This window comes from Montipora foliosa, chromosome 11 (assembly GCF_036669935.1).
Source record: "Montipora foliosa isolate CH-2021 chromosome 11, ASM3666993v2, whole genome shotgun sequence".
Lineage (NCBI taxonomy): Eukaryota > Metazoa > Cnidaria > Anthozoa > Scleractinia > Acroporidae > Montipora > Montipora foliosa.
In genome coordinates, this window is record NC_090879.1 from 42,175,631 (window position 1) to 42,199,330 (window position 23,700).

A 23,700-nucleotide genomic window follows, 5' to 3' on the forward strand; every position below is an offset into this window, starting at 1 on the left:
ATAACACAACTATTGTCCAAAAACAAAGAGGATCGATGAAATTGGATTGAATTACTTGCCTCCTTATATTAATTCCACATAGCAGCTGCACAAGCATGCAAATGGCCTCCCAGAAAACACTGAGAAAGTCTGGGCACGAATTTCAGAAGGTTAACTATCATTCACACAGGCTATAAATTCTCCGCTTTCTTTTTTTTTTTTTGAATAATTTACCAATTTTATTGAGAATTTTATCTCAAATATTTCAAAATGTTCCCCTGCACTAAGAAAGACCCCAAAAAATTAATAAGAAAAAAAAGGAATTTCTTGAAAAAATAGGAGAAAATAGGAAGCAGGCCAAAACAAAGGAAAAAATAGGAACTTGACACCCTGTAAGAAGATTGCTACAATACAATGTAGAATTAGCATATTTAAAAAAGGAAACTAAGTTTACATGTTTACAAACTTTGCATATTTTAGTATTTTAGGATTACAGTAAATGCATGTCACACAATGAAAAGCAGATGACAGTGGTATTTTTGTTATTCGGCAATCTTCAGTTTTGCCCATGGGCTAGTCTAAAATCTTGTTGAGAGCAAAAGCTAAACGTAAAACCAGAATTATTATTATAGTAATCAGTGATGATGATGATGATTCTGGGTCTTAACATCAAAATTGAATGTTACTAATTCAGATATGATTCAAGGTCTCTTTTAGGAAACACCTTAGACAAAAAAAGAGCGTGTATTGAACACTTACTTTTTGTTATACAATGAGACATTAATATTCCCCAAGCAACACTTCAGGAACAACCTGCAAGAAAGATAAAGATAACATTAATTTTGAAAAGGTCTGTTACTGTTGCTCCTGATTATCCTGAAAAATGGTGAGTCTTGTTTAACTGTCAATGACAGCTTGCTTCCAATGAAGGGGATGAAGAATGAAGAAGAATGTTTATAAGAATTTACATAAGAAGGTTTGTTTGCACACAGTTTAAGGAGGCTCGAAATAGTTTCTCCTTTTTCCAAACAAATAAACATAAATTATTCTGTTTTTAGATACAGTTAGGGTAATCATATCAAGACAAAATTTGGCCACGGTATTAAGTACCCATCATTGATTTCTCACATCACATTTTCCTCCAAAATAACGTTACCATGGCAACGATATAAGGCATTCCTTTGAGCCATAAATACAAGATATATTGTCTTTTTTGAAAAAAAATGGGACGGTGAATTCTTCTCATTGAGCGTTACCAGATAATGTTCGAAATAATCTATAAAACATTTAAAATTCAACAAAATCTGTAGGTCAGTTTTTCAGTAAAAATAAGTTTTTTTGAAATGTATCGCTAATTGCTTTTTTCACCTACAGAATTTCTTTAAAATTGAAAGACAAACGTTTTAAATTAGTCTAAGCTAACATGCAAAAAATGAAAAAAATTCATTGTCCGGAAGCAGAGATATAAGCGAGTAAATTTGCAAACTCAGGAAAAATGAGGGGGTTACAAGAACGGTATTTACGCATGCGTCACCCGCTCATTCGGGTGCATGCGCGAGTGAAGCTACAGGCCAACACAAACGGATTTAAGTGACCATTAAACCGTGCGTGTACAATTTTCGTTGTTGTTATCGTGAATAGGAAATGTCTATTTATATTCCATATGTATAAGATTTAGAGGAAAGGTGAGCGAAATTAGCGGTATTTGTTTATTTCTGGTGACACACTTTGAATCATGAGCTGACGCGAACAGCTTTTAGAACTGCGTGTGTGGCTTATGCACGCTCAGCAGAAAACCCTTTTGAGCCTTCTTAAGTTAGATGAAAGCACCCCAGCCAATAAAGTGACAGCAAATGCTTTGGAAGGGACAAAAAACACTGTCTGATCCACAAGGGGTCCTTCAATGTATTCCGGATTTTGTCTTCAAGAGTGGCAATTACATGTACATGCACAGTGTAATTGGAAGAGTACAGTACTAATACCAATACAAAACTAATGTTGTTGCCATTTTGCAACCATGAAACTTTTGTCTATAACTTTTGAAATGCTCTGGGTACTTTGGTGCAGATTTTCCGACGTAGGTCTCATAAGCAAAAAAGCTGAATGTGTCAAGTACCCCAATTGCATGGTGTACTTCACAACGTGATGGTGGCTTTGGTGGTTCATGTACAATCTCAACACCATTCTCTGCACCCATTTCGACTCATCACCATCTTCAATATCTGCAGATCATGTAGACAGCTTGAACTTGTCAGTTTGAGGCTCATATATTAATGTCACATTTAATGACAATGTCAGGCATTACACCTGCCAATGCAAGTTCAGGGACTGCACATTTCTTCTCCCAAAGTCTTGAATGGAAGGGCATCATCAGCAGTGGCAAGTGTGTAAATTTTCAAAGGTTCGATCGAGTTTTGAGGGTTAATTTTTCCCAAGGGAGCCGAGAATTCGAGTTTTCGGGAGTTTCGAGTTATCGGGGGTTTGAGAAATCGGGGGTAAAATTAGAGTCGTAGAGTGCCTCAATTCCAAGGGAAATGACAACTGTCATGAGTTATCTGGAGGTTCGAGAAATCGGGATTCTACTATATGTATCCTGCAAGTTCACTGGTGTGAAAAACTGGAGAGTCTGTGCACAGGCTACATGAACAAAGTATGCACATAGAAGCAAAACCGTGAGCTTAAACATTTGCAAACAACAATAGTGTTTGAAAACACTACACCCAGACCTCTTGATTATGAAAATGGAAAACAAAAAATATTAATAATTAAAAAAACATGTACATCATACATTTGTCTAAAACCAACATTTTACACATACGAGAAAGAATCATAATGAGTGTGTTTTCACGACCGCTGCAGTCTTGCTTAACATTCCTGAAGGTATTTGTTTGGAGACTTTGTTAAGTAACTTAATAATACAGTAACTTGTTTTCCTGGGTAAGATTATAAATTATTTCATTGTTGCCGCAGTGAGCGAGCCTAAAGCGAACGAACAAGGCATCTTTCTAATTGGGAGAACACATTTTTCTTTGAAACACAAGGGATTGTGGCCAAAGGTGCAGGGAATTGTGGTTATGCATGAATAGAGAAATTAAAATACGTGGTATGATCTTTACACAGAAGATTAGAGCCTACTCTGTTCTTCATTTTGCTTCTCGTATCCTCTGACTGTCACGCAACAAAACATAAATTCGAAATCGTTCTATGAAAAAGGTCAAGAACTTGGCATATTGTTGAAAACAAATCTTTTAATCACCTCTCAAATCTCAGGTCTGTGCGGTACGTACATCGTTTCTGAGTTATTTGCTTAAGCGTTTCATGCAACTTGATAGAGTTTTGTATGGAGCCGCCATGTGGTCCACCAATATGGCACACCGTAATCAACGAAAACATCTGGAGTTCACTTTGCGATGAAGGCGCTTACTTTTCACTCATGAGATAAAATACATGTGTATGAAAGGCTCAAGCCGCTGAGATTTTTGGGGAAATAGCGTTGTATCATGGTGTCACACAAGGAGACAATTTGGAAATGCTGTATTTTCGGAACGAAAGATGTCATGGAACTCAAAATTTAAAAAAAGATTTATTTCTAGGTCAACTTTAACCTCCTTTGGATAAAAATTCAGAAGACCTTGTGATTTTAATGTTAGAATTTGACGAAATCACTGTTAGAACCAGCTATTGTTTTCTTTCTTCTCAAGAGTGGCGTCCAGGAGGAGGTCCACGTTTGGTACCATCCCTGCTCAAGACCTATTAAAATCTCCCTTCAATTCCATGCAAGAACTGTCCTTAAATTACCGCAAGCATAACTGAACTTCCCCTCGGCAGCATTTCTACCATTTAGGCAAACTAGTTTTGTAGATAATATAATAGGAAGAGAGAGCGTACGGGAATGCATCAATTTGATTAATACAGCTCTACGGAACTCCAAACAAAGCTTGTATGACTTTTGTACCCCCTTCTTATTATACTATTTTACGCACTTTGTTCGTGTCCAACGAAGAAAGCCATTTAAGCAAAGGTTTAGATTGCTTGCACCTTGAGGAAGGAGAAGAATAAGAAGGGTGCATTTTTCATCATTCTCTGAGATTGTTAACTCGTTCTCCCCTGCCTCCTTTAAAAAAGCTCTTAAGGCATGAAATTTTATTCGTAATAACTATTGGTATTCTTATATAAATGTGTTAAGTATTACGATTATGGCAGCTTTTACTTTCCTTTTAATTCTGTATTTTTCAATTATTAGTATAATAATAATAATATCTGTTGCCATGTTTTTGTTTACTTTCTTAATTCTATTCTACAAAACTAAAACTGAGGGGGCCTAATTAACATAAACTTCAGTTTCTTTTAGGCCTCCTCGACATTGTTATCTCTACCGTTTTTACATTAATATAATTATGTAATTGTATTGTGGCAAAACTTGATAAAATAGAAAGATATGCCACAGAAGGAAAATTGTGTGGGTCCCAGAAAGACTGCCATTCTGCTTTGAGAACATGGTTTTAAACCAATACACTGATAACATTTGGAGTGAACATTTCCACATCTCACTTGGCAAACGTTTCAGTTGTCTGCAATTTGGTTCTATGAGACACAAACGTGAGACAAGCGGTTCCTGTGGAGAAGCGTGTAGCTGTTTGTTGTGGTGGCTCACAACACGAAATTTGTAGAGGACCACAGGACTTGTTAAATTTGGAGTTGGAAGATGCACTACGCTAAAATTAAAAGATTAATATTATTTTGCTCAGCACTTCTGATGACCGCTAAGGATTTCAACAAGTTCCCAAAAGGAGGCAAATGACGAATTCCAAGAGATAGGTTGCAATTGTTTTCCCCAAGTGGTTGGAGCCATTGATGCATCACATAATTATACCCATTATCGCCCCCCAAAATGACCCTACTGACTATTACAATAGGAAGCAGTTCCATAGCATAGTCTACAAGGTGTTGTGGATGCAAAAAGCCGCTTTTGACATGGGACTACTGGTTATGCAGGGGGTATCTATGATGCAAGTGTTTCCGCATGAGCTCACTAGTCAACAAAGTGGAAGATGGGACAATACTACACGTAAATAAAGCCCCTTCTTGTAGCTGATCCGGCATACAAACTTACTAATTGGTGTATAGTCAACGAAGCTTTAACAAAGAACTAACTAGGGCAACGGAGTTTACAAATGGGCATTTGGAGTGTTGCAAGGGAGATGGCGTTGTCTCTTAGTCAAACTAGACTAATCCGTAGAGAACATACCTCTGACCATTACAGCCTGCTGTATTTTGCATCATAACAATTTTGAATTGAAAATCACAACAATGCGGCTTTGGACTGTGAGGATGATAAACCAGACAACCTCCCCCCACCCCTAGGTTATGTGAATTGCAAGGCTCTTGGCTAAGGAACAAGATAAAGGAGTAACTGGAGTATATGAACAACATTATCCAAAAAGAGCACCTCAAATCCCAATTTCAGTGAATAAAATATAGCCTCATTGCTCAGATAACTAACTAGAAGTTTTATTGACTTTGAAGCGTGTAAATTGCAACTCTTTTTCTTGGAGCAAAGCTGGGGATTTTAGCACACCAATTTTATGCCCAAATATGGACAAAACTAAAAACGAAGCTGCACGCACAGCAAGATGCACGAGCTACATTACATCCAAATAAGCTCAAACCAGAGTTAAACACTTTAAGTTCATGTGCTTCTGTTGAAATGTGATAACAAAAATTAATGAAAAGCATAAATTTTCTCAACAAGGTGTACCTGCAACAAACACTTTCAAATTAGACTAGTCTTGGTGCTCCGTTACTTCAACAAAATAATTTTGGAAAAAATGATTATGATAGTACTTTCTTTTTGCTTGTCTTCAAATAATTATTATATATAAATTTTATATGTCTCAGTTACACTGTATAATTCATGTAAGTTTTGTCAACATATCTTGGAAAAAATTATTTCTGGATAAACAAAACGGTATTAAAAACAAAGTTACTTTTCCTGGCCTGGGTTGCCCAAAGCATGGTTAGCGCTAACCAGCGATAAATACATGTTTACATTTACCATGGAAACCTACAATGTATAGGTTTTGATATCAATTTCTCTTACTCAATGATTAGCGCTAACCAGGCTTTGAGCAAACAGGCCATGGACTTTTGTTGATGTGATATTTGTCCATAAAAAGTTAAACTTTCACATGGGCTCAGTTATTCTCCCTTAAAGATCTTAGCGACTTCTTTGACCATGGAGACCATCAATTCTTGGCTTTTGATTTCCCTTTCCGCCTCTTTTTCAGCAAGCCGTTCAAAAAATTCATGATCCCGTTTCTGGCTTTCATTTAAAAAGGAAAAATATTCTGCACTGCCAGAGCTCTGGCCACTAGATTCTCTTCTTTTCAACCTTTTAACTGGAGGCTGATTGGAAAAACTAGAGGCATTATTATCGGGCTGGCTTCCAGGTTTTCTCTTGAAAGATTTTTGGCCATTTTGTTTGGATGAATTTAGAGTACTAGCCAAAGGACTTTTTTCTTTTTTGGCTGCTAGTTCACATCTAAACGGCACTTGTGAAAGGGTCTGCTCCTCTTCGTCACTCTCAGAATCACCAGACTCTGATAACTCTTCCATTGCTTGGCACGATGGTCCAGGAATTGCAGAGTTGTTGTCATCAAAACCACACTCAATGACGGTTTTCGGGGTAATTTTGGCTCTGCAGCCCAGTATTTCATTTAGTTCTTCAAAATATGTGAAAGTTCCACTGCCGTTTCCGCTTTTGTTGTTACGATCCTTCACACGTTTATAATCGTCTGCCAGATTCTTTTTTTTAGCCTTGCATTGGGCTGCTGTGCGGATGGACGCAAGTCCCTGTTCCCTCAATAGACTATTGAGTTCTTTGGCAATAGATTCCCACACAGCTGAGTTGTGCCTTTTGCTGATCGGATAACGATCCTTCCATAGTCCTATTAGAAAACGGATTTCTGCATCTGACCAGTTGGGGGAGCGGACTTTGGTGCTGGTCTTGTTTTCCTTGCTGGCAACATGGTCTTCAACTGAACCACTTGCACTAGCACTCCGGTATAGGCTCGTCGTGGTGCTTGTTTGCGATTCCATCGGTGATTCTGGTCGGGCAAGTCTTCGTGGTGGAAGCCATAGGGCTGGACTGAAAATATATGGGCTTAGGGTTAGGGTTTATAGTGATCGCTCAATTGAGGAATAACAAAGCGAGACACCCTAAAGGAAATGATTTGTTAGGTTAGCTGAATGCTTTGCATCTCCAACCTTTAAAGGGAATAAACTCACCTTGCATTGCTTGATTGTGTGTCATTTGTTGGGATGCTTCTAGGATCATAGAGTGGAAAATTTGCTCTTTCCATTTTGCTTCACTTGCCACAGAAGTTTCATGGGAGGAATAAATTCAAAATAGCACATTGTGTTGTATTTCAGATTTGACAGCCCTGTCAGATGGATACATGTAACTGCAAGCGACTCCTCCCTGGCTGAAATTAATTACCCACTCGCTTAAGCTACATGTACCTGGTTTGGTGACTTAAATTTAATGAGAATTCTATTCACTTAACTTTAAGTGAGTTGGGAATCGGAATGTTTTCATTGGATTTCTGGTTGTCACTCGCTAAGCGACCTGAAAAAGTGCTTGTGACTTAAAACACACTCAGTGAAGCTCAATATTACACTGTAAAAGCAAATATTAGGTTGAGACATTTCTACAGCTTTTGTACAGCTTTTGCACACTTTCTGGTAAAGTTCAAACTACTTACCCTGCTTGTGAAGGAAGACTAGTTTCAAAAAATTTAATCTTTCTTTCCAGTTCAGCAATTTTCAACTGAAGTTGGCAACCATGTGCTTTCTGCTCATCAGTTAATTCTCCTTTCATGAACCTGCAGAACAAAACTCATTATCGTTTTTTTATCATTTTCCATATTGTTCATGTGAGTTTACATCTCATATCATATAATTATGGCAGGAGACATGAATTATTACATTTAGTGAGTTTTATGAACCTTTAATAATTTTATAAATATAAAACATTCTTTCGTTACTACATGCAAACTACAATACCCGACAAAACTGTTGAGACAATTACAGAGTTGTCACAATAAATTTCGATCTTGCCAAATATGATACCTTACTTCACCCCTATGCAATGTTGTTTTCCGTCTAATTTTCCTTGCTAAACATAAAATTATTTCACCTTGAAAGAGCACCAGCATTGATTTCAGAGCTTGAAATTAACATTTTGCTCAGGTGCCAGCTGGCGACTAATGGGGAAAATTTGGTCACCAACTTTGCATGCAAGGAAAGTCATTATCATTAAAAGGCACAAAAAAAGCACTAGAAAGATCTCTAAAGCCATTGCTGTTTTCGGCTTTGCCTTTAGTTTAGTGGTGGTGCTCTTTAGGTTATTTGAATGGAGCAAAGCACAGTCTGTGTTTTCCATAGCAAGGCAAACATGGGTCCTTCATCCTGCTTGCTTTTCACCTCTTCAAAACATAGTTCTTTATTCTTCTACAGCTCGTGTGGCAAGCAACTTACCTTTATGCACCTGTCACTGTAAATCCCCCCCCCCCCCCCCCCCCCCCCCGGGAAAAATGGGGCATTAACCACAAAACAAAACCAAAGAAGGATAATGCCCTCCTGTATGAAAATTCTGGACGAGATGCGGGCAAGATTCGGGCCATAAAAAGTCTCGCTGATGAGCGATACAGAGCGTGACAGTAATCAGCCTGACAGGAGCAATAAAAATTGAATGATAATTGAGCGAGAATGGAGAGGGACATTTGTACTACTCTGACAATTGGACGATATTCTGAGATTCAGGTCATAAAAAAAAACAAAAAAATCACGCTAATGAACGATACATACATTTATTTATGGCGTGACGTTAGTTTCGGGTGTTACGAAAACTAAGACCTAAGACCTGGTCTTAGTTTTTGTAGTACGAAAACTAAGACCCTTTGTTAATAGTGGTAATTACAGGAAAGAAAGCTGGGAAAATTTACCGCTACTCAGAGAAGTACGCCATGATAAGCTTGAATGTTGCGCGACAGAAAAAAAAGTGGCATTTATTGGCACAGAAACTAAAGATAGGGTCTTTCGGATAACCAGAAACTCAGTCTGTTAACCCTTTGGTTATAGCAAGAGTCCATGTCTTGGTTGTAACCACTAAAAATGTGATACATGCATTTTTCTGTCAGTACACACCTTCCAGTTTCAAAACAAGTCCACAATTTAGCCGTAAGTCACGCAAACAGTGAACGGATGCCCGTAGATGGTCAATTTTATTATGATACCTGATAGGGGACTGAATAACTTTACATGTAAGACATAAGTGATTTTCTGTAAGTTTCTCCGTATTAAATTTTGTCTCACTCACAAGCCTATTTCTCAGCTTATTACAATGAGGATATGAAGTATCATCTGTCAGGGGGTGAGGGTACATTGCGGTATCCTGATACATTATTTATAAGAAACATTGAAATCAGTACAAACAGGAACAAAACAGGCCATAATTGAAACTATGCCTACTTTAATAGTTCCATTATAAATTATAAACTAGAAATCCCGTGCCACTCCCCCCACCCCCATAGACAGTACCACTGTTTTTTGTTTGCATGACTTACGACGACATTGTGGACTTGTTTTGATACTGGAAGCAGAATAACAAAATGTGTATACACTTTTAGTGGTTACAACCAAAGGGTTAACAGACTAAGTTTATCCTTATTCGAAAGATCCTATCTTTAGCTTCCGTGCCAATAAGTAATGGAACAATTCTTGACTGAGACCAACTGCAGTAAACATGAGTCATGTAAGACAGAAACATGTTTCAGTTTAAGGTAACTTAAATAACAAGAATGTACCAGCTTTTAGCATAGAACAAAATGCGACTGAAGTCATTTAAAGTGTCCATAATAAGGTAGGCATGTTAGCAGCCAGGGCCCGGTTGTTCGAAAGCCGATTAACTTAATCCAGGATTAGCGAAAGCTTTTGTTTCATGTTTTCAACTTTTTGGTTAAACTTCCTTTTGCTTATTTTAGTTTTTCAAGATCGACATCTACTAATGTAAATTTTATCCAAATATCAGCGTCGAACAGCATTTGAGAGTAGAGAAATAAACTTCTTGGTTAATTTTTAATCTGGGATTAGCGTTTATCGGCTTTTGAACAACCAGGCCCAGGTTTCCACACAGTGATTTGTGATCAGATAGCGAGGTGTTCGTTCCTAGTTTCTCATTAATTTTAAATCCTCATACATTGTTTACAATATATTTCATAAAAGAGAAAAGTGTTTCCGACAATATTAATTAGAGCAAATAAATGCTGTTTTGATCTGGTTGATTAGTGTACTAAATGGAAAGAAAAAGCTCTGCATTTGTGTAGAGATTCAGGTATTTGGGTGAAATGCACTTGACAATTAAACTGAAACTCGTGCCAAAAGCGGTTGCAAATATTTAATTATCGGTTAGCCAAAGCTCAAACGTTGCTCTGCCCTCTTAAAGGTTTTTCGTCCAGCGACAAGCAATTCCTATCATTAAAAATATATATTTAATTATTATCCTCCGTTTTGGGCAACCAGGATAATGCTGTCTTGAGGTAGCTAGATTGCTTCTCCTGAACATGCTAAGCTATTTGAACTTACCACTCCGGATACGGGTGGGTATCACGATAAATGTATCACTTGGAAAAAATATCCAGGCATATTATACATGCATTTTAGCTCAAAATTCAGCATGGTAAAAAATGGTTTGCTCACTTTTTACCCACAGGGATGGACTACATGTACAGAAATGCAGCAAATAATTTAATGCATTAGAACGACAGCCAGAGTTACAGTAAGTAACTAATTTGCATTTTTGAGTAACCCCTGATCTATTTCTACTAATCTTTTCTTAATGAATAACAAGTGGGGATCACTTATGTATCGAATAACAAGTGAGCAGCCTGAGTTTCACCAATAATATAGCGTGACAAATGTCTCGTTACAGTGGTGTAAAGGAATAAACTGGGTTTTCACTTTTTCTCGCTCACTCACGCCACACTATTGGCGATAATCAAACCAGTTGCACAGTCGCACAAGCGTGACAAAAATTTACGTAATGGTTGTGTCGCTGTGTCTCGCTCAGTTCTTGCCTTAAATACAGCTTTATGGCCTGAATCTGGCCCGAATCTCGCTCAGTCAGGCCACAAATTTTCGTACGGGCTGAGTGCATACAGGGGACATATTTGTGGGTCTAATCCTTACCAAAATGAGGATAATCCCCCACATAAAGGGGACAAAAAAAATCCTTGTCTAAACCCGCAGTATTCCTTTCTGAAGTGTGATTGACATTTATTTTTGAATACTGAACAATGTTTGGTCAACACATTTTCACATGGAACAAGTGCCAAATTTTCTAGCTTCATTCAAGACACATCAGCATAAAAGGAAACAAACCAGTCCATTATTCAGGGTTTGTGCACTTTTTTATACCAAAAATTCAAGTACTTTTTACGGACTTTCAAGGGAAAAATTTTGAAATTTCAAGGACCTCCTTTTCATTTTTGTCGAAGAAATTACCCATGGAAATAGTCTGACTCCATAATTCTTTCTCATTTTCCATAACGTACATGTACATGCATGAAAATAATGCAAAGGCACTGGAAACCATTCTCGACCCCACAGCTCATCGCGTTTGTATGACATGACTTGAATGGCTGATTATTTTCACAGAAGTTTTCAAAGATTAAAAATGCGGGTCAGAAAAAATTCAAGGCCTTTCAAGGACCAGGAATGAAGAGCAGAGATTTTCAAGGACTTCCAAGGCCTTGAAAATGTACTCTCAAAATTCAAGGCTTTTCAAGGGTTTTCAAGACGCGTACAAACCCTGATTATTTCTTCAACTTTTCCGGCAGGAAATGCACACTTCAAGTGATTTAAAGATTCTACAGATTTTATCAGTTTCATTGAAGAGACGAAGATAGGAAAACGAACTTTCCTTGTATCAAGGACATCACAAGCCTACATACAAACATACCACAGGAAGAGGGAATCACTCCAGTATGCAAAGCATACGAAAACTTTAACAAAAATAACCCTCCAATCCCCACAAACTATATCAAAGAAATGCTAAGACTCATAGTTAGTTAGTTCTCTGCACGCCATGAGGCGCATAAGGCTGTAACTTTCTCTTGCCAACTAGCCCTGTCTTGCGCTACGCCCCTTTTTTCCGTCCAGCTGGTTCACCCCTCGTGCCTGGATTCTTTTTCAACCATTCTTCTCCATGTGGTTTTAGGTCGTCTCACTTTTCTCTTCCCTTCAGGTTGCCACTCCATCGCCACCACGCAATCATCATTCCTCCCCTTTCTGAGCACATGGCCAATCCAATTCCATCTTCTCCTTCGGATTTCATCGCTGATCTTCTTTATGCCTGTTACTTGGGAAATTGTGCCGTTTCGGATACGTTGCGGCCACCGAATTCTTAGAATCAGTCTCAGGCATGAGAATTGAAATCCATCCAGCTTCGTATCCTCAGCAGCTGTTAGATTCCATGCTTCACATCCATACAGTAGAACTGGTCAAACCAAGGTCTTAAACAGTTTGATTTTTGTGTTCCGACCAATGTTCCATGTGTTCCAGGTCTTCTTCAAGTTGAAAAATGCTCCACGTGCCTTACTTAAGCGTTTCTTGATGTCTTCTGTGCCACCACCCTCTTTTGTCACTGTCACACCCAGATATACAAACTCTTCGACGTCTTCTACTTCCTCTCTACTGATCACTACTTTGTCTTCTCTTTGTGTATTCATTCTCATCACTTTGCATATTTGAGAATTCAGTTTCAGCCCCATTCTTCCTGTGAGAATTGCGACCAAATGCAATACTACAATTGCTTGGCCCAGGCCCCCACACAACCACAATGCTCGTACCAGTCTCCGACCGAGATTAAATAAAAGGAGTGGCTTGTATATGGTTTCAGTAGCTTTTAGAATCAGAGGAACATGGTTTCTTAACATTCTTTTCTACCGATATTTACAGTATCTCCATTTATTAATCACATTGTGCAGTCACTTTTGCAGGTGTTCGCTTTCTAACAGAGGAGACTAGTTCTCCAACCCACTTTATGTTGAGGGTACAGGTTGCTTTTTGAAGGTTCCATGCAAATTTCAAATATGCGGCGTCCAGGTTCATTATCAATATATTATCAATATCAAGCTAGTTTTGAGAAGGTCCTTCGGTAATATGGCTAAATCTACATTTTCAGCATTCACAACTGACAATGGATTTAAATTTTAAATTAACCTTCTTGCTGAATCTTCATCTTCCGGGCGCAAAATTCACGTAACCGGGAAGAAACATACAGTGCTTTACTGCGCCCACAATCCCATGAAGCCGCTAAAACAATTATGCCGCCTAGTAAACGTGGTGATCAAAGTACTAGTATCAAAGTACATTTTGTGCTATTAATTAACAATGTGAGAAACTGATTTTCTTGTAGTATTTATACATTATTTTAATGGGGAAAGAAAGGTGAGTCGTGTTCTAGCTACCAGTTCGGAACGACTTCATCATAATAATAAAGATTCATATACAAAAGTTGTCTACTGTTTATCCTGGGTTATCAGACAAAACATGAGTCACCAGCTGGCGATCAGTTCCTAAAATCGCGACCACTGAGTTGCAATTATTTCAAGCCCTGGATTTTGGGGGGAGGGGGTGCATTTCTTCATAAATCTACATATACCAGTATATTGTCTGCATAATCAATAATTTGTCTCAAGAGGTTTTGTCAGGGACTGTAGCTACATGTGCATGTACGATCATGTATGGTATGCTAAAAAATTAAACATACACATTCATGTACTTTTTCAAATTATTAATTTTTGGATTTAATTATTTCCTTTCATCAATTTCTTTATTAGCCAAAACGTTGATGTGCATTAAAACCTGACAACATTAAAATTATAAAATACAACCACAAGACAATAACTGATGAGCTCCCAACGGGCTTGATACACCTCATGAGATGGTATGGTGTAGTTACATATAAGAGCAAGTGGAGCACAATCACATGGCTCCACAGGGGTGGAGGGCAAGTGCTCTCACCACTGCGACTGTGTACAGTGTACGACAGGCTGAAATGTGTAATTTTGTTTCCTGTCATACATGTACACTAACAGCAGTGTCTGGGGCAGGTTCTGCTACAGTCAGTTTCTCAGTTGACAATTTATTGTGAGGCCAATGTTGGAAACTCAGTTGTGGTAGAAGTTTTACTAGAAATGACTATACACAATCTCATACTGCTCCCTTCTTTCCCAGGGCTACTGAAACAGGAGGACAAAGTGCATCCTCTTGTGCACCTTCAACTAACCGCATGGCTAGTCCCAGGAGTCGATACCAAGGTTTATCAGTTTCACAGCCAGCTCAAAGACTGCCGCCCTTGGCTGCATGGAGAACCACGACAGAAAAAATTTACTCCTCAGCTGGGAGAAAGTGGACTTGTTGGTGCCGTGAACAACACGTCAATCCCCTTTCAGCATCTTTGCATGTACATGTAGATACAGGGTTGAACTTCCTCCAGGGTCAGTCAGTTCAAAGCAGGCTTCAAGTTTCATACCCTAAATGGCTATCACTCAGACTTGTTTGTGACACAACCACAGACTGAAGGTTAGGGCTCTAATGAGCAACTATCATTAATAAAAGCAACCCAGTAGAAAGCTGGTATTCCTACTGTACTTGCTATTACTTCTGCAGAGAGGGGCTCAGAATTAATACCGCATGATTTACATTGTACATGTACGTATCAGACATTTTCTCCAGCGGCTACTTCTGCAGCACAAAGGGCAGGGATTTCTATCCCAGATATATGTAGTCCATCTAGCTGATTGAACAAATGAAACCACAGAAAAACTACTGTACTCAATTTAATTTAATGTTGGAGTGTTTGGCAAGTTTCGGCAGTTTGATGTTTGTCTACAACTATCAGGGAAAAATTCTTGTTTAGAACGGAGGACTCATCATCTATCATTAAGTCAGTGAAGTCAGAAGACAGAGCTTGTTCCGCAGAAAAGATGACTCAATACTTGTTAGAAGCCATGTCATTCAACAAACTCCCCTTCTTCTTGAAGGCAACTACCCTTACATTTGATCAAATCTGGTCTTCTGTGATGCTGCGACAAGAAACTATCCTGATCAATGGCGCTTGATTTGGGTCACTTGTACCGAGATTACAAAGCTCTCATAAATAATGGTCTTGCCAGAAACACAAGTCATAGCACAGCCATAACATACTTGCCCGACAGGAGAGCTTTGAACGCAAGTTTCTGTTCTTGGTTGGGTCCCATGTGTTAGCCATTAATTTTGAAGGAAAAATCAAAGACAGATTGGCGTCACAATCTGACAAGAAGTAATTAACTGGTCAAAAAAATCTGTCAGCGGTCCATAAATATTGTCAACGGACCCTTCAGAATCTCCCGTTGCTGGTGCAGCGTGAGATTCTGAACGCGTCGGTTACAGAAGATCTTGCAGTTCCTTTATGCTTGCATGACCAAAGTGAGCGGTTTGACTAACTCAGAAGGGACCGCGAGCAGTCTACAGCTGTAACAGCTCTATTTAATTATATGTAATTATAAAATGCACAACAAACAGCATTGTCAATGTCCCAACAGGGAAGTGGTAAATAAATGTGTATCATAACTTAACTGAGTAACAACTCATGGCAACTAGTCACACAAGGTTTCATACTCTAGCAACCTTTACATCCTCACATACCGTTGAAGGGATTGCCGAAAATCTGCGAGTCTTCTTTTCTGTAAATTCACAGCAGACACACAGGATTTTTGACTAGCATGAAATTCATCCATTTTCTCAAGATAATCTTGAAACTTTGTTTGCTAAAACAAGAAAAACATAGAGACTACAACTTTTTACTGAGATTATGCTAAGACAAAGACTCAAAGTTCTCAAATAGTCTACAGAAAGAGCATTATTATCATCAATCAAAGAACAAGGTTTCTTAATGACAAGCCTTCTGATAGGGTGCGATGAAAAAATGCAAATTGTGCGAAATGTGCTGGGCAGATTATGCGATTGCAAAGGCCAATTATGTGATAAATATTGTAAATTATGCAATTTTTTTCTGAGCAATTTTAAGCTTGTTTTTCAAGGTTTCAGGATAAAAAAAAAACACACGTTTTTACTGGCCTAAAGACATTTAGGGAACAGTAATTATGAATCTTGATCGACATTAGTTGGGACAAGTAAAAAAAATGAGGTCTTCTGCACTATTGGTGCACCATGTTAAAAGTTGAAAGGACACAGCTAACATGCCAAATGAATGATCAATAATTATTAATATTCCTGTATGCAACGACTAGCTTCTTACACTTTGTTTTTGTGTGCAGTATCATATTTCTGAACAGATTTGCTAATCTGAACAAAGGGCGTGTTTGTGTTACACCAATTGGCGACTCTTTAAGAATGAGATTCGTACCAGGCCCCCCACGTGCAAAATAACGCCTTGAACTTAGAATATTTATGAAATTGAAGGTAACGAAGGCTTTTTAGCCGTTTTCCAAGGTAAATCATCTTTAAAATGGCGTCTTTATGCAGGAACTCCTGTAAATTGGAAAATTCCAGTTAAAATAAACAGGTGTCTTTTCGAAACAAAGGCTTAAAACTTCGGTTGCTTAATGTTGAAATCCATAGAAAAATAAGAATTGATTTTTTGGTCACAGTGGAACTTTACAAATACAATACAAAAAGAATCTTAATCCCAGGAGATTTGAATTGGTCTATCCTTGATTTGGGTACGAATCGAGTGAGAGTTGGGTACAACTCGAGTGGGTCCGAGTCGACTTGTGTACGAATGGACACGCTAACCATTTATTTACACTCACAGAACTGGGAAGTCGAAAGCCTAATTGTTCCACATTAATAATTTTCAATGGAAATGGTTGTTTCGGTTTGCCACATCCGTCATGTAAATCTGTAAAATGATAACCTTTTACTCTGAAGCTTCCAGATACAGTAAATCATTACAATCAAACCCGGGTTGAGACCGCGAGGGAACCTTTGACCCGTGAGAAGGGTGGGCAATATCGCGGTCTGCATGTGACAAAAAATATATATATTTATCAGCTTGTGATGATTTGCTCGATCTTAAAACACTTCCTTGGAGGTTCTTTTCACGCAAATTAATTTACTGCTACCTTACACTAAATAATTCATAACATTCGCCAAAAGGTCGACAGGCTGTACGAGCTAGTGTATTGAATAGGCACGCTGTTTTGATTTGAAATGAGCCACCCCTAACGTAGTACAAGCATTAATTTAGCAGAAAAATACTTAGTTCGATTAGCAGTAAAATAAAAACCTTAAACTTCTGCGTTTCCTCTTCCAAGACATCCCATTCTTCCTCCCATTCCTGCAAGCTAGAGATCCGTGCTATCGCCGCCATTTTGGCGAAGTTTGAAACGGCTTTAGGACTGGAGCGAAGAATCGTTGAAAACATAGGCACGCAACGCGTTCATGGAGGCTACGAGCGCTTACCATTCGACCAAAAACTCCGGTTTGTAATCCGAAAATTTCACTCGGCGAATGGAACGGTTTTTTTCTGGTTGGTTGCCACACCGGACATTGGTTCCCACGCAGTCGAGCTCATGAGTTGGCGACAAATCCAAACTCGATAACAATACTGGAACAATACTTTTATTGGTTTAACACAAAATAATACTACAAGGCTGGTTGTACGGCTGTGAGGATATATATTTTTTGATTTACCAATATTTCGTCAGGCACGGCCAGCCGTACAACCAGCCTTGCAGTATTATTTTGTTTTAAATCTACAAATTATTTGCTGGCTAGATCTCCCAAGATCCGGCGCTTCCACTTTTTTCAGCTGTCCTTTGCGTAAAAAATTGTCTGCAAGTACTTATATTAGACGACTCTGAGTAAACGGGTTTTCTGATGTCAGCGACGACATTGTTTATTTCAGAATTGTAAGCAGTTGTACGAGGAGAAATTCAAATCGAATCCGCGACTATTTTGAAGGCACTTTACCTTACATACATACATTATTTAACCTCCCCAAAGGGGCTTTTCAGGAACAATAATTTACCTTCATATTTTTCTGACGAATTTCAAAGTCATTTCCGCATGACGACTGAAACATGCAAGTTTTCGCTAAAGCGGTCATGCCCATGGGAAGAATGCCATTTGAAAACCTTCAGGATCTGAACGAGCAGCAAATCCACCGCAAAAGCAAATCCTGCTCGAGCGGTCGCTGACAGGTTCGACATTACTTTGAGTAGTGTAACCCGTGTTCTCAGGCGAATATCCCAGGAGGTTGTTGATCTGTCAGGCCAATATACATCAGTTGTTTATTAACGTATAGATTGCCGTACAACAACAAAGCATCGATCTGCAATAAAATATTGCTTTGATAATCGGGAAAAGAAGTGACTTAGATAAACATTTGATAATAAAAACTTGCGACAGAACATTTCTTAAAAACATTCTAAGATCTAAAAAGCTAAAAAGTTGAATTAAAATCGACGACGTTTCGGCGTTTTGACGTTACCATACGTCATTATCAAGTCAAAAATGTATAAAACTAAGGACTATAAATACTAAGACGAACAATGAGAGATAAGAATAATTTACAAGTTAAACAAAAAGTTTCGCATGTATGGAGTCCGTTTGGACGTTCAAATTAGGTTTGAATTTCTTGAAACTTTTTGGTTAACTTGTAAATTACTCTTATCTCTTATTGTTCGTCTTTGTATTTGTATTTTTAGTTTTATACATTTTTGACGTGATAATGACGTTATGGTAACGTCGAAACGTCGTCGATTTTTACTCGACTTTTAGCTTTTTAGATCTTAGAATGTTTTAAGAAATGTTCTGTCGCAATATTTATTGTCAAAAGCTTTGATAATCCGGTTTGTTTGAAACTTACAGGTAGGTGGTGCGATTTCTCCGTTCTCATCAACACAAAGGTGTGGCAAATATAATGACAAATCGTCGCTTGTAAAGTATAACACGCGCGCATTGGAAGAACTCTTCCATTTTCACTCGCCAGTCGCGGGGGAAAAACTGGGACCAAGCATGAAGAGAAACGGAACTTCAAATGGTAAAGAGAATTCCGGAAATTTCCAAATTTTCGAGAAAAAGGACAACCTCCAGGGGTTGACCGAAATTTTCCAAACTAATTTTTCGAAACATTCCTTACCATTTAATTCTGTACCGGAATTTCCGGAAATTTGGTCGAATGGTAAGCGCTCTAGGTTTTCTGGTCCCACATGTAGCTGTCGCGATCGCTGATTTGCTGTACCTGCTATCATGTGTTTATCTTTCACTTTTCGCTTTTACGTCTTTCGCGGCAAGAAAAACGCCTTAGATAACGGTAATGTTATCTGGAATCATGCTTTTTGGGCGTGACAATCAGATTTACAGGAAATTTGCATTTTGCTGAAGAAGGTTACAGGAGTAACCGAAACGTCAAGTTATTCGTCTTTTTTTAGCCAGAGTCAACTTCAGAGTCCTTTATCTTATCGCAAATAGAGTAAGCTTTGATTCTGTGGTAACAAGTCTTCAGTTATTGTGTACATTTAGGAGACTGACTGCATCTTTCAAATGTTTTCGAATCAGTAACTTGAAAGATGCAATTCGGAATCGACAAGTAAATTACTCTTTTGCCAAATCCCGAACGCCACGACATCTTCTTTGTCTAAATCGGCGTCTGGATGCATTTTATGAGCAGCTTCCGGCATTAAGGATTTGAAAATAAAACTTGAAGAGACGAAATTACTGCTACAGAAACTCTTCCTTCACTTTTCTCACGAGACTGTAACCTGCCATCAGGCGTTCAAGATGTGGTTCGGGTGCAGAAAGATTAGACCGGATGTATGATTTGCAATAGACCAGTTCGATATATTAAATACCTCTTACTAACCGAGTTCGAGGTCCGTACTGTAAGTTACGGACCGAGTTTTTTCCCGTTGATTTATGGCCCAAGCGCGAAGCGCGCGGGCCATAAATCAACGGGAAAAACGAGGATCCGTAACTTACAGTACGGACCGAGAAAACGAGGTTAGTAAGATATTTATTATATCTCTGAGGTTAACCGGCGCGCGGGCAAGGAAACTAGTCAAAGTGAAGCGGAAGGTTCAACTGTCACAAAGAATGCCGTGCCAAAATCCCAAAAACTAAATCTTCCTGGCTGTTAAGTTTAAAATAGTTGCTTGCAAGATTCAAACAGTTTTCAGTACAAGTTTATGCAACAGAAATGACATGAAAAACTCGCTAGATGATGTTTTGTCGAAATTTTAAATTTAGCGGGCTGTACAGCGGGCCGTACTGTAGAATACGGCCCGCTAATTTAGCCAATTACAGCGCGCGTACTATCTGAGAGATATAATAAAATTCAGTCCCGAACAAAAGACATCATCTCGAGGCTCTGGGGAATAAATATAAGGAATTGTATGAGTATATTTCCCAGAGCCTCGAGATTGAGTGAATTTTAATATATCGAAATTGGTCTATTCTAACCATCGGACCGTTTTGTTTTTTCGTCCAATCAGTGTAAAATCCAGATTCTGCACACGACTCGTCAAGAAATTTTGTACAAGTGTTCGTTTTCACACCATTAGCAAAAGAGTTAAGTTTTTAACTCATCAATGGGAATTTGGGACAAAAAGTGAGTGGGAAATAGGATTACAAAACAACTCGAGAAAATGTGAGGAAATCAGGCGCACTTTCAAGAAGTCGTGCTTTGCTTGGTTTGCTTCTTACTGGTGAAAAAGGGTCAATTGCATCGCTCAAGTCACAATCCTTAAGAATCACTTAAAATACAAGGAACAACACAGGCAGCCTAGACGTGATGTTTGTTTCTGCAAGGAAGGGATTATTTTCAGTATGAGATTTCCACTGAGTTGCAAATTAATATCTCCTTTTGAAAAAACATAGACCACCCCTGCCCCCCATCCAGGGGAAGGCCACCTTGTTTCCTTTGGACATAGTTAATCTAGGGACTGGTTATGAAACCCTGGGAATTTCAAAAGTAGGAACAATACAGTCGCAATTAGATGTTGAACCGACCGTGACCCTGCACAATCTTTTGTTTTTGGTTCGCAAGTTAATTTCTAATAAATTAGTCGAAGCTTTTGATTGGTTATCCTGCGAAAAAAGCGTGTTTTTGTCGGGTTTTGTGCAGGGTCAAGGCCAAAAAAGCGAACAAAAACATGAAACAAAGAAACTTGTCGAGTTTCATAACCAGCCTACATCTATTAACTATGCTCTGGAGTATTTAAATGGTATCTTGACCAGCGCTATTTTTCAGTGGAACCACCAGTGCCAAAGAAAGAAAGGATCATGAAGAATATAAGGACTTGTATGGGGGAATCATAATCACTTAAAACCAAAAACATCACGGGATTTTAATCGAAAAATGTTTAGAGGAGAAACAGTGGTAACAAAAACTATTAATAACATAATAAGCAATTCTATTTTTTTTTTTGTAGAACAAATGACAGAACACCCAATAAACTAAGTTGAGGCTCTCCTAAATTCACTAAGATTGACAAAAATGTATGAAATTCTCGTTAAAAGTAGTTAACATCAAACTATTTTTCACGCCCAAATGGTTATAAATAAGGCAAATACTGATTTGAAAAATACATAGTAGTACCGATATTACAACTTTAACTTTAGATATGATTAATCAACATGTTCTCCTCCCCGAATTTATCAGATATACACAATTGCTAATTTACTCTGAATTGACTATTATCGTTAGTTTAGGACACTGCGTCCCAGGACTTGTAGTAACCGCGTGAGAGAAAATAAGGAAGATAAAAATTATATCCGTGAATAGGATTTGAACGCGGCGTTTTAACTCTAAAGGAACCACTTCACTTCGCTTCAACACTAAAGATCAGGTCACCGCTCTCTAGAAAAAAATATTTATTTAAGTCTCCCACAGAATATTATTGCTGAAGAGTAGTTACGCCTAAGCTAGATTAATTAGGCGTAAGCTTTGATTTTACAATGTTTAGCTTTGTCGTGAAGTTTGTAATCGACCTTTTGCAGTGTTTAACATTGTTTGTTGCCCAGTAATAACACAGCATTATCAAATTCATGATGGTCTTTTAACATCTTGTCCCTGAGCAGCTAGCGGTGTGGTGTTCAACTGGTTAGATGACGGGTGAAATAGGCCTTTTTCGGTATATTAAACTTCAGCTTGATAGTGAGGCAGTCAGGACAACGACAAAGGAAAGTGGATGATATGTAAATAAATATCCCGAGGTGATCTAGACCTGCCTCGTATGGGGTCTCGGACTCTTTTGTGGATCATCCTTATCGCGCTATATTTTCCTTCTCTTTTTTTCCCTTCCTTTGTAATGTGTTGCCATTAAATAAATAAATAAATATTTTTCACATTCATTCCAACGTGTTTCTATTGTTTGTGTCATCACTGTCGACGTCTCGCTACCAAACTGAATATTTGATATTTCGAAAATGGCCTATTAATCAACATTCCCAGGTTTGAGTCCTGTGTCCATACACAGGTTGTTTGTCTTTTCATGACCATTTCCCATAATCCATGTCAATCTTTCAGTCGTCTAAATAGACCATATTCGTATTCTCAGTATTGGACTGGAACTAGCTTGCAATGGAGGCTAATGCGGGGAACTCTTTTCAAATGCAATTACTTTTTAATATATTCCCCCGCATTATCCTCCATTGCAAGCTAGTTCCAGTCCAATACTGGGAATACGAATATGGTCTATTAACGATAATAGTCAATTCAGAGCAAATTAGCGATTGTGCATCAGATAAATTTGAGGTGGAGGATGGGTTGGTCAGTTAATAACCTTATAACTGTTTGATAAACATTTCCTCAAAACCTTGGACAAACGTACTGCCGTACGCACTTTGAAAGTCGCTCAGTGAAGAGGAAGAGTCCGGCACACTGACCACAAGTGAGATCGGAAACGACGCAAAGGGGCAGTTTTTAAGGTTTCGGTAAAGGAAAATGAGATGTCCGCGGAAAAATAAAATTGTCGCGCGGCTATTTTTTTGTATAGGATCAAACTATATATCATATTAAGGCTAATATATTGAATTAATTGAATAACGTTTTAGTTTTTGGTATTTAATATTGCCTTTAGTTTTGAGGCCTCAAACGACCGAGTCTGCTGCAGAAGCTCTTGCCCCTTCACTTTATTGCAAAAATAACTACACTTTGTTGCATCTTAGTCACAGATGAATGCACTCCAATACCGTGTGAGGAATTTTTGATATATATAAAGAAGGAAATATCACGCACCAAAGCTCACACTTAATTTGGGCAGAAAAAGTGCCACAAAATCAGTCTCCAAAAACAAAAGAAAAATTCCTCACACGATATTTGGGGTACTACAATCATCTATTAGAATTGAAAATTTGGAAGCGATATCTTAAACCCGTCGGGACAGAAGGTCCGAGAAGTTGTAATTTTGACGTCAAAATAAACCCCTAGTAAATCGAGCTTGACGATTTCGCGTGCAGTTCACGGTCTGCTGAACAACTCCGCCTCCTACTTGAAAGCCCATTATGCTGAGCCAATCAGCGTTTGGGTACGTGCTATGGCAGCAGATCTCGGGTGAAGGCTGCAATTAATACGCAATCCTTTCACGCGTGATTGACATAATACGTCAATCATATTTCGCGCGCAGATTATGGCGGGAAACAAAGAAAAGC

General features: G+C 38.4%; 1 protein-coding gene across 3 annotated transcripts in view; it reads right to left on the reverse strand.

The window, feature by feature from the left end:
- The window catches only part of LOC137975904 (transmembrane protein 120B-A-like), a 44,139-nt gene extending 26,712 nt beyond the window's left edge, over positions 1-17,427 (reverse strand). The window contains exons 1-4 of one of the 3 annotated variants that reach the window (XM_068823111.1): positions 17,333-17,427; positions 15,730-15,851; positions 7,743-7,862; positions 739-792 (exon numbers count right to left, since the gene is read on the reverse strand). In XM_068823111.1, coding sequence (XP_068679212.1) covers positions 739-792; positions 7,743-7,862; positions 15,730-15,851; positions 17,333-17,416 — 380 coding nt within the window. In that variant the 5' untranslated portion in view covers positions 17,417-17,427. Of the gene's footprint in view, positions 1-738; positions 793-6,042; positions 7,127-7,266; positions 7,457-7,742; positions 7,863-15,729; positions 15,852-17,332 lie in introns of those variants that run through there. The other 2 variants (XM_068823110.1, XM_068823112.1) reach the window with 2 other exon arrangements.
- Positions 17,428-23,700: the final 6,273 nt, after the last annotated feature.